Source organism: Pseudochaenichthys georgianus, chromosome 11 (genome assembly GCF_902827115.2).
Source record: "Pseudochaenichthys georgianus chromosome 11, fPseGeo1.2, whole genome shotgun sequence".
NCBI classification, from domain to species: domain Eukaryota; kingdom Metazoa; phylum Chordata; class Actinopteri; order Perciformes; family Channichthyidae; genus Pseudochaenichthys; species Pseudochaenichthys georgianus.
Window position 1 is genome coordinate 2,572,784 of NC_047513.1, and position 12,500 is coordinate 2,585,283.

Sequence of the window (12,500 nt, forward strand, 5' to 3'; positions counted from 1 at the left end):
TTCTGGAAACACCAGGTGAATACCCCACTTGTCAAAATAATATTATCATGCCATTGCTTCATGTGGTATTTTAGAGTTGACTATATTGATTAAGGCAATAGACTATGATATTCTGCTTGCACCTCGCGTGAAATGGCGCATACCGGAAGTACGGTGTCGCCCTCGGCCCAAAACCCGTATGTGTGTGTGAAAGAATGGGTTGTGTGAGATGTATATGTTCTCAACGTATCCCCCGATAACAATATTGATCAGGTCCTCGCTGCGTGTAATCAGGCCCATAGCGGGACGAGGAGGGACAGCAGATTGGACTGATAACAGAATGAAGACGTGCGTCAGGTAACGTCTCTGACAGACTTCATGTGGAAGTGCTTCAGGGATGTGAGGCCGCGTGGCTCCTCCTCCCGAGGGCTGCACGCAGTAAACTCTTTCTCAGGCGGGGGCTGAAATGTCAGAGCAACCTCACGAGTAGCAAACCAAAGAAAACAAGAACATAAAGGACCACTCCCCGTGTCTAGGTTTAAAATACATTGGAAATAATGAAGACATGTCATTCCAGGTATGGCATTATTTTTGAGATTTTTAATAAATATCTATTGAACCCTGATCTTTGACAATGTGTTTCAGGTACTTAGAACGCATACATCAATTCAAAATATGAATATGAATAAACGTTCCTTGTCTAATTCCTTAAGGTCCTATTAGAGCACAGCTCAGCATCCTGTTCAGCGCCTGAAGCACACGTCACAGACAACTTAATAACTACATTGTGAAAAGGTGACCGGTCAGACAGCCGGAGCCGAGGGGAGGACCCGGTCTTCGATGAGGACGCACAACGTGTCTTCAAACAGAAAGAGTTCCACAGAGGGAACACGAAGCAGACTCAGAGCCTCCACGTCAGCTTTGCTCAATCATTTAGAGCAGGGGGTCCAAAGTGTTTGCACTGAGGGCCACATACAGAGGCCCCCTAAGTTAAGATATAAGTTAGCCACATCTATCAAAGGTAGGGAAAGGATGCTTGGGACTTGAATATGCTCTAAGCTCTCCAGAGGGCTGAGTGGGGGGGGGGGGGGGGGCAGGCTGTACTTCAGCTGCTCATTTCAATAAGATATTGGGCTTTGATCAACTACGATTCATTATGTGTTTTTGAACATTAAAACATGAATACTCCTAAGTAATATATGTTTACATTTAAGAAGTACAATATGAGACAAGCAGAACATTCAGGTGTGGGCCATATTCCATTCTACTTTAAGAACTAGCTGAGGGCCGATTCACAATGGCTGACGCTTCTCCGTTTAAATCCAGACATTACGACTCGTAGTTGGTCGGCTGCGGCTCAAACATTACGGCTCGTAGTTGGTCGGCTGCGGCTCAAACATTACGACTCGTAGTTGGTCGGCTGCGGCTCAAACATTACGACTCGTAGTTGGTCGGCTGCTGCTCAAACATTACGGCTCGTAGTTGGTCGGCTGCTGCTCAAACATTACGACTCGTAGTTGGTCGGCTGCGGCTCAAACATTACGACTCGTAGTTGGTCGGCTGCTGCTCAAACATTACGGCTCGTAGTTGGTCGGCTGCTGCTCAAACATTACGACTCGTAGTTGGTCGGCTGCGGCTCAAACATTATGGCGGGGAATAAAACGGTTTGAAGATGAACACACTCTGAAACAAGAGAGGAGACGAAGTGGAGGGTTGGAGAGAGATACAGGCGAGCAGCGACACTAACGAGAGCCGAGGAAGACGAGTGCAGACATGACAGTGACATTCCTCACCCATTCCATTCTCTGAGCCCCGGCCTCGCCCCTCACACACACACACACACACACACACACACACACACACACACACACACACACACACACACACACACACACACTGCCTCTGTGTGTCACTCAATACACCACTCATTTGGTTCAGCACTGAATCCACTTTAATAAATGAATGAGTTAGAAGATGAACGAACCGATACCAGACATCTGAATCTGACGTAAAGCTTTCTCACGCGAGCAGAACACTCAGAAGTCTGGTATTGATTAGCCGTAGTGTGTGGAGTGCAAACGACATTTAGGGGGGCGACGATTATTTGAAAGAAAAAGCTGTTTTATTCAAAACATCCAAAGAATAAATATGTTGTGGTTATTGTTATAATAAATAAATAAAGGGTAGTGTCAGTGTTTTATGACAGTTACAGTTGGATTGCTATTTTTACTATCGTTTCCCCAACTTGAATAGTCCCACATAACGACAGAAACGAGTTTAAAAATCACACAGAAACCATGAAACAAATATGTTGACTGTTCACAGAAAACGAGTTGTGAGTCAGCGTCCACTGATGAGCTGTTTCTCTTGATATTCATGCGTTGACTGCAAGGCAGAAAAGCACTTTCCTCCTCACATGGTGATGACGCAGGGCACTGGAAACACCAGACCAGGACCTCCCAGCATGCACTGGGACAGGTCACAGGTCATAGACCAGAAGTCCTGGCCTTCTAGTCAGAGCGGAGCACGACTCCCGACTTGTCCCTGTGTTTTTTATATCTGTTGTAATTTGTTGTCTTTTACTGTGATTGTAGTAATGTGTTGTTGTTGTTGTTGTTACATGTACAGCCCTTTGGCTCCACCAACAATCGCTTTTAAATGTGCTTTATAAATAAAACTTGATTTGATTTGAAGTGCGTGGATGACCAGAGAAACACCAACCAGGACCTCCTTGACACAGCCCCCCCCCCTCACAGTTAGCATGTCACATGTTGACTGTTAGCATGTCGCAAGCTAACACCTGCATCCGAGGTGGGACTGACAGCTCCAGAAGCTTCCGGTTCAAACTGGTTCAAAGTGGTTTGAAAATGTGTATTACTCCTGCAAAGGGAAAACATCACCAGGTGAGGAAACATCAGGCCGCCATCAGATCACAACTGTTGGCATTGCATAGCATCAACGTTGCAGCCCACACACTTCCTGTCTGAGGAAGAGGTGGGTCTGTGGCTGAGAGCAGAGCGAAGGAATGCAGCACGCCTGTACTCTCAAAACACAGAAACTCCCTCCCTCCCTCACACACACACACACACACACACTTAATCCTGCATGACAAGGGTATGTTTAAGAGAGTGTTTGGATATTTAGCAATTTGTTTTAAACTAAAGTTCAGGCATATAGTTGCTACATGTGTCTTTAGTATCTTATTATCTTTTTCTGTGTAAGCGTTACAGCTGTAAGGCTCGTTGTGCTTCCACATGTCAGTGTGTGTTCTGCTGTGTGTGTGTGTGTGTGTGTGTGTGTGTGTGTGTGTGTGTGTGTGTGTGTGTGTGTGTGTGTGTGTGTGTGTGTGTGTGTGTGTGTGTGTGTGTGTGTGTGTGTGTGTGTGTGTGTGTGTGTGTGTGTGTGTGTGTGTGTGTGTGTGTGGCCCAATCCCAAACCACGCCCTACACCACATTAAGTGCTGTTCCAAAGCAACGAGTGTGGAGGGGGAGTGGGCTATCAAGCCCTCAAACAGCGAGTCTGCAGCGGTGCTGACTTGAGACCGGTCTCTACCTGACCGGAGTCACGCTGTGTGTGTCCGTCAGGAAACACGCTGTTAACAAGTAGTTCCAGCAAACATCCACTGATAAACTGCGATGTTAACAACCTCATGATGACCTCATATGTTTTAACTTAGGATCAAACCTGGGTTTAGTCTAGAAAAAGGTAAATGTGTGCATTTTATTATAAAGCTCATTGAGCTGCGAGTGTCACTCCACAGAGTTCTCCGTCACGGAGGGGGAGTGTGTAGGGGTAGGGTGTAGGGCGTGGTCTGGGATTGGGCCTTTGTGTGTGTGGCGCTAGCTGCACCTGCCTTACCGCAGAGCTTTCTATCATACAGGCTCTGATTATCACAGAAGGACATCTTTATTTTGATTTCCTACATCCTTTTCCCAGGAACCCCCACTCAACAGGTTGTGTGTGTGTGTGTGTGTGTGTGTGTGTGTGTGTGTGTGTGTGTGTGTGTGTGTGTGTGTGTGTGTGTGTGTGTGTGTGTGTGTGCGCGTGTGTGTGTGTAGGGGGGGGGGGGGGGGTTTAGGCAGTTGAAGAACTGTGTTTGTAACTTGAAAATAACCTGTTTTAGTTTTAGACCTGCAGGACAAGGACATTGCTGTGTAGTGAGGTCATTTTTCGTTCACTTCTGACAGACTGTGTGTGTGTGTGTGCGTGCGTGTGCGTGCTCGTGTGTGTGTGTGTAGGTTACGACACAGAGACATGATCGTTTCTGGAGATGTCTGCAGGGTATACTTGAGGTCCTGCCTGACTTGTGTTTCCATTTCTCTGATTCAGCGGGCTCTATCAGGGAGAACAGGGCGTGCCCCCCCCCCCAGGTGTACCTGTGTGTGTGTGTGTGTGTGTGTGTGTGTGTGTGTGTGTGTGTGTGTGTGTGTGTGTGTGTGTGTGTGTGTGTGTGTGTGTGTGTGTGTGTGTGTGTGTGGTGTTGGTCATTGTTCATGCTCAGCTCTGCAGTGGTAAGTCACCAAGGTGTGCGATGGTGAGAATGGAGCACTTGGAGCCAGTACTCAATGGAAATATCTTCCCCTTTAGCAAGAGCTCTGTAAACAGAGGCGAGAAGGGAAGGTGTAGGGCAGCGGTGCCCAACCAGTCGATCGCGAGATGTGTCTAAAAATAGAACAACAATATTCTGTTTTATCGTAAATGTCCTGTAACATAATCTTCCCGTGCCAGAATAATGCACTTGAACGCACCAAAGCGTTGTGATTGGCCGGCGTAACCGCATGTGTCGGGGCGTGGCTGGTGGCCAATGGACACTATTTCGCTGACGTTGTCCGTGGCAACAGGAGTGACAGTCCGCACAACCGCAATTATGGCTGAAGCAAAAAAGCCCAAAATATATAACTTTCGCTCCGAGTGGGAGGATGATCATGTTTGTATCTATTCCAACTCAAAGTCCACCTGTCTCTCGTCTGCAATGCGAGCGTGGCTTTATCGAAGAAGGGTCATTTAGGAGCAGTGTGCGAACTATACCACGGTTCACAGAAAACAGCACAGACATAGGCCTATTATAAAGAGAAAATCTGTTGCACACGGGGTGGTGACACAGGTCTACATTTACATGAAACGTCCCGATGGATCATGTTCATGTCAACAGATTTCCCGAGCATATATGGGCTACGCAAACTTCAATCAACTTGATCATAAATAATCCACGGACCACCAATGGGCTTTAGCCTATTATGGCTGTAGCCCACACAGAGCCGAACACACGCGATAAGAGCAGCCAGCGGCACCAACCATGAACAATATTAATATTAATAATACAGCTAATAGCACAACACAACCCTCTCACTGCCTGGAGAGACGCGACACCACACACACAACACAACGGCTCGTCTTCTTGTGTCTCTCAGCCCCCAAATTAACGTTAGCTGTCAAGTTAGCACTAGCACTGACGTTAGCTCCCTCCTCTCTCGGTTCTGTTGTAGCAGCAGTCACAACGTACGATATGCTACCACCAGCTACATTCGGTTGGTCTTCTTGATCAGGTTGTTTGGCCGTCTTTTTAAAGAAATTGCCCAAGGTACGTTGTTTTTTTCTTTTCGACATGTCAGCAGCAGCAACAATGCCTGGTAAACATGCAGTGCCAACTAAACGAGCTTGTGAGTGAGTGGGTAGTGGGTGGAGCTGCGGGCAGCGTGCACGGTGCAAGCAGGCGACACTTTTTTCATGAATCATAAACTCTAAATATAATTTTATTTCACTTATTTTACACCTTTGAAAAAAAAAACATGCCCAAAATGGAATTTATTTGGTCATCATATCAGTATTTTAGAGAGCTCCCCCCAGATTTCACAAACCATGTTCCCAGGGGAGCTCATGTCACCACTAGGGGAGCTATAGCTCCCCCTGCTCCCCTCCAGTTCGCACCCTGTTTAGGAGCGGCATTTCAAAACAGTGCACAAACGCTGCGAGACGGAATCCCCTCCTGATTCTGCGCTACGCTCTTCTGCTCGTTGCGTGCGTAACAGAGTTAAACATGTGAATACATCATTATAAGTTTAATTCATAATAAGTTGTGATTTTTAAGAGATGAGATTGTTTCATTTACTATTTTAAGTTTTGTTTCCGTGGGAAAACCGTCCCGTTGCACGTCTTTGTTTACTTCCGGTATGTATGTTCCACCCTCTGCGGACTGGCCATCTGGAGAATCTGGAGAATCACAGAACGGCCGGTCGTAAGGGTCGGCTGCATTCGCTGACGGGAAGAAGCACTTTGTTCAGATTTAGATCACGTCGCCTGCTGACGCTCGTTACGCTCCGTGACTCATGTTCCTGCAAGAGCTGCTCAAAGGCAAGTTGAGTCCTGTCTGCGTCAACATCTTCCTACATGTTGGCTAATGCCCAAGTCAACCCAGTGAGATGTTCATACTGTGAGCGATACGAGAGCCTCATCCCAATACCCCTCCTCGACTCCTCTCTTCCCCTCCTCCGGGACTTGACCCGGAAATCGATCAAGACACGCCATGTTGAAGGACGTCCCAATAGCTGAAATGCACACGGAGGAGTCGAGGAGGGGTGAGGGAGGAGACGAAAGGGAGGATACACGCGAGCAGACTACGCGGAAGTGTTTTCACTACTCGCGTATCAAAGCCCCGCCCCCACCTTCACAGCTGGTCCATTTCAACAGAGGAAAACCCACAACTGGAAGATGAGTGGAAAAGCGTCACATACATGTCTCAGTGCTCACAGCTCCGTGGGAATTATTATGTGCAATTCATTTCTAAAAGGCTTTCACATTACTATAACTATATTTTTATTTAAGTTTAGGCTACATTTGACACCACAACGGAACACCAAAGCAGGACCAACCATCATACATTGAATTCCTTGACTAACGAGAGAAAGATTCATCATTTAAATAAATGTTTAACCACAAAGGGGCCGGTTCTAAGGTTCTCCAGTTCAGCCCGATGAGAGGGGGACAGCTGAGCACATGGCATCATTAACAGACGTCGTTTAAGAGTGACGAGTGAGTGAACGAGGACGTCCCAATGAATACCTGAGGACTCCTCTGTCCTCGCGTCCCTCGCTCGCATCTTACGGAGGCGGAGCTAAGACGCAAGGAAGGGACGCGAGTGAGGGAAAGGAGGAGTCGAGGAGGGGTATTGGGATGAGGCTAGGGTCTTCCTGTCATAGTTGTATTGTTCCCGGATCTTCCCACCCGAACACTTGGCATTGAGGTCTTTGCTGTGAAGCCTCAGAGCAGGTCTGCCGCCCGACTGATCTCTAAAGTCTACATGGAAAGCAATCTGCATTTATCAAGAGCTGCTGCTTTCCACACAATCAAAGACTCAGTTAGATGATGATGTCGCTTCCACAGTTATAATCTAATCTAACATGAACAGAGTTCAGACCATGTTAGACCGCAGGCACACTGCCATCAAGTATGAGTCTACATTCTACAACATCCTTGAAGCATGCTGACGGGTGTGCAGTAGTTGAAATGATGTATTTCCAACAAACTAGTTCTGAGGCAGTTGATTTCCCGCTGGGACAAACTGCACACACTCCCTCTTCTGTGTTAATAAACATCTTAAAGGGGTTTTATTTTAAAAGAACAGAAGTGATACTTTTGGTGCCCTAAAAATATAAAAATATTGAAATAATATTTGTTTCTGTTTTTCTGAGAGAATGGGATTCTGCTGAGAGACAGCCTTCTTCTGAAGGAGGAGGTACATGAGGGGTGTGACTGTTACTGTTGCATTAGCGTTGTGACAGCTTGAGAGTGTGCTTGTTTCTGCATGTGTGTATGCTGACACATCAACTGTGCCAACTGGCATGTGGGAACCAGGGATTGCTACAGGTACCCCCCCCCCCCACACACACACCCAGCTCAGCGTCATCACACACAGTCCAGGTGAAGGTTTAAAGTACTCACGGCACTCTCTGTCTGCAGAAAAAGAGCAGTGCGATGGCGGCACCGAGAGTGATCAGGACTGCGATCACGATCCCAGCGATGGCTCCGTCTGAGAGTCCTTCGTCCAGCGCTCCTTCCTCTGAAACCACAACCACATGGTGAACCCCTGCCCACAGGGATCCTCTGGAGCACATTCACTCTAGAGTTAGCTTGCTAGCTGTTTGTATGTTACACAAGTTGGGAAGTACACAAATATTTTAGGAGGGGGGGGTTGAGGAGCTGGGGGGGAGCCTCGCTGCGGGGGAGCAGTGTGTGGCCCTGTCAACGAAACGTACATGATGCCCAATTTAACAAACACATTTCAATAATAGAGAGAGAGAGAGAGAGAGAGAGAGAGAGAGAGAGAGAGAGAGAGAGAGAGAGAGAGAGAGAGGGGTGTGGCTTGTGTGTGTGTGGATGGTAGAGCGACAGTGAGGGAACGTGTGTATGTTTCCGGAAGTGAAGCGAGGCAGCAGAAAAACAGAGGTCTGTGATGTATTTTGTGAAACAGAAGAACAGCTAAATAAATGCAACGGCCTCCCAAGAAGAGCTCGCCTCTCTGCAGCCATTGAAGCTAAAGTGGGTTATTGAACCTGAAGCTTGTTGCTTCTGCCCTCCTCGACTACGGTCTGGGAGCCGACAGGAAGGTTCAACACACAGATGGCCAGTCCGCCCCTTTGTAGCATGTTATTTCGATGAGAGATGAGCAGATCGCCCCTGGGCTTTCAACCAAAGACACAGCCACGCAAAAACTGCGGCATGTGCAGTGTGAGAAAAAGTTTTTAGAGAGTACTTGTCCATGGACAAGTGAGTTTGGCAATGTACTTGTCCGAATACATTTTTCACTTGTCCAGAATTGACAAAAATTGGGGCCACTGGAATCTTCTTCTTCGTCATCGTATTTTTTTACATTTTCCCACGGTTTTTACGACACCGCTAACGTAAGTGAGCGGTAACATTTTACTGCATCACACAAAGGGATGGGTATCGTTTGTATTTTAACGATTCCGGTTCTGCTTTTCGATTCCGGTTATTTTCGGTTCCGGTTCTTTGAGAGGGTGTAAATAAGTCCCATGACAAACTGGGAGAAAAATATATTTCTGAAAACATTAAGTCAAATCTGTATTCCTATTTACAAATCACTTCATACTGTTTAATTTCTTACGGTTATTGAATACAATTATATAAAAATAATCTCTGCATTGTTTAGTTAGTTCTAAGTGGTGCAGTTTGAGAATGTACAAAGACTCCAGCTCATTCAAAACTCTGCAGCTAGACTACTAACGAATACCAAAAGGAAGGAGGGCTACTCTCCACTGGCTTCCTGTAACCTTCAGAATTGATTTGAAGGTGCTTCTCCTCATATACAAAGCTCTGAATGGACAAGGACCCAGCTACATGGCTGACTCTCTAATGAACTACACACCCGCCAGAACTCTGCGATCATCAGCTGCAGGTCTACTAGAGGTCACCAGAAAGAGTCCTAAGAAGATCGGTGATGCAGCCTTTGTAAACTACGCCCCAAACTGTGGAACACGTTACCCAACAATATTAGGGAAGGCTTAATCTCTTTACCAAAGCATTTTACTGATCTTACACTATTATACTGCACTATTCTCTGTGATTGACATTGCACTATTTCTCTATGTTTTATTCCCCATGTTTTTATTTTTAATTATTTTATCCCACTTTATGCTCTTGCTGCTTGTTTTACACTGATGTTATGTCTTATTTTGTACTGATGTAAAGCACTTTGAACTGCAATCCCCTGTATGAAAGGTGCTATACAAATAAAGTTATTATTATTATTATTATTATATTTATAGCCTATAGGCCTAGCGCTTTTCTACAACTCAAAGACGCTTGCACGTACTTACACATGTCCTGCAATACACCTGCTGCAGCTGCCCAGTCCCTCACTGTTTGTAAAAGTTAATAAATAGTATAAATAGCATTTCAATAATGTACTTTCTATACCCTGCTTCATAAACAATACTGACATCCTGCTCCTCCGAGTCTGGGGGTCCGGGGATGTGAGGACAGCGCGAGGACAGACAGGGAGGCTGCTTCACTTCATAAAGGAAATGGCGGTCAATATTAACAGCATAGGAGCTAAAACGCTTAATAACCTTCATTACGTGTTCGAGAAAGAACATAGAAAGTTTGACAAAGTTGAGGCTGTTAAACAGGCAGCGGATCCGCTGTGTGTAGAAAGAGAGAGAGGCGCTGAGCTGCACCGTGCAGCGATCAGCTGATACGGAGCATAGAGAGAGCTGCGGTCCGCGGGGCTCGGCCTCGCCTCCCCTCCTCACAACTCTTATTAATCCCGGGACCGGACAATTGTTATTTGTTCCTACTCGGAACCGAGTGTTGCTTCCCAACCCGGCCACTGTGCTACACTTCCCGCTCCGCCCCGCCCCGCCCCGCCCAGCCCCCGTCTAACTGTACAGAAAGCGGCGAGATGCATTTCCTTAGGAATCGACATGCAGAACCGAAACTAACATTTCTAAACGAACAATGGCGGACACGGACAATTTGCGAATGAGTTCTGCCTTTTGTAAACTGAATGTATCAATAATTTGTCAATACATCGGGGCGAAAAACGTCACTTGTCCGCCGGACAAGTCAATTGAAAGATCTACTTGTCCGATATTGTAAATAACACGTCCCGGACGGTGGGACGTGTACTTTTTCGCACACTGATGTGTACAGCTCCTTATGGGTACTGCAGTTAGTGAAGTGCTTTCCTCTGTGGTGAGACGATCAGCACCACGGAGGAAAGCGGCAGAAAGTCGCCTGGAGTTAAAGAGAGCGGGGCTGAGTTGCGTGCATTGCTTCCTTCTGCAGCTAACGGGGAGACGTTGTTGTGTTGAGTCTCGTTCAGGAGCCGAAAATACAATTTAATTATTTTTGCACCCTTATTCCTAGTGTGCCACTGGTTACGGTGCCGCGTGCCAGGGGTTGCCGGCCCCTGGTCTAGATCATTAGTAACGTTTACCTATTGCAAAACACTGGAATGAACGTCATTGTTGGTTTTACAGGTTTCCTGTCATGAACTAGAGCAGGGGTGGGGAACCTCTGGCCTCCGGGCCGTATACGGTCCGCGAGACCATTTGATACGGCCCTCGAGGTAATTTATAAACACACGCAAAAAAAAAAAAATGTAAACAAGCGAGGACCTGTTTTTCCTGGCCAAGGTCAGGGTCCTTGAACACAACACGAGCCTAACGTGTCATCACGTGGTATATGTCTCGTCTGACAGGGGTGCAGTTCTGACGGAGAGCACCAGAACGTCGCTCCGCCACTTCCACAAACTGCAGCACCCACAAGGAGCCGTGCACATGCTGCGGTTCTGAGTGGCTGTGTCTTAGCTGAGAGCCCGGTGGCATCTGTTCATCTGTCACACTGATCAGACTGATCAGACAATAAAGCCATCGAAAATAATATGCTACATTCATTTCATTTCAAACCTTTCTTTAACCAGGTAGGTCCCATGCAGTGCGTGATGTGGCGTGTCTGCCAAACCACTTGATCAACACGGATCAACACATGTCACACGCAGGCTGCTCAGAATACACCGGCCCACTCTGTGAATACCTTTGAGCCAGTGGATCTGATGAGAGGTGATATATGTTTGAATCATCCTGGGTAGTGAACATCTAACCCTTTCTTGCAGAGGTTGCCGTAAAGGAAGTTGCATTGGTAATACATGTGTGCATCCTCATGTGCAGCTGGGTGTGTGTTCCTGCAGGCTCTCACCTTTGACGGACAGGGTGTGTGTGTAGGTGCTGGTCTTGCCAGTGACGGCGTTGTGCGCCTCACACATGTACATCCCAGTGTTTTTGTAGCGAGCCGCCTGGATCTGATACTGGGCCGTTTTGACCTCGGTCTTGGTGCCGTTGAACTTCCAGGTGAAGTTGGCGGGGGGCACGGAGGCGGCGGAGCAGGTGAGCACCACGTTGGTGTCCACCTCCACAGCAGGATCCCCGACCACCTGGACCGCCTCAGGGCCGTCTGCAGGAGAACACACACAGGGTCCATCAGCTGCATTCCTCACCACTATTCCTCAGATGAACAATGTCCACCCGTACACCTTCTCTTATTGTACACGTGCTACTTCCTGTGTTCATACTGACTCCCATTCAGAGCCTCTCCAGGACACAGGCCACATCATACAGTCCACACGCTCCAGTGAGCCGTCTGACGGACACCACATAGAAGGTAACTAAGTACATTAACCCAAGTAATGTACATTTAAGGTACTTGTTCTTTACTCAAGTATTTCATTATAGACTTATATATACTTCTACTCAACATGTTTACTCTTTACTCCAATACAATTATTTTACATATTTATTTACTAGTTACTTTATAAGTTCTGATTTTGACACACAATACTGAGGACGAATGTTTCAAATATAAATGGTTTGATGAAGTTACTAAAACCATGTTAACAGAAAATGAATGTATTAGTTATTTTGCTGAGAGGTTTATGTTCAAAGATATTACACAGCTCCAGCTTACATGTGAAGATGTGCTGCTTTTGCTTTCAAATATATATTTTT

At 46.7% G+C, this 12,500-nt stretch overlaps 1 protein-coding gene across 1 annotated transcript in view; it reads right to left on the reverse strand.

Annotated features, from left to right (window-relative positions):
• The window catches only part of LOC117455037 (cell adhesion molecule CEACAM20-like), a 30,349-nt gene that overhangs the window by 3,388 nt on the left and 14,461 nt on the right, over positions 1-12,500 (reverse strand). The window contains exons 7-8 of the mRNA XM_034094383.2: positions 11,695-11,949; positions 7,918-8,035 (exon numbers count right to left, since the gene is read on the reverse strand). Of these exons, the coding sequence (XP_033950274.1) occupies positions 7,918-8,035; positions 11,695-11,949 (373 nt within the window). The remainder of the gene's footprint in view (positions 1-7,917; positions 8,036-11,694; positions 11,950-12,500) is intronic.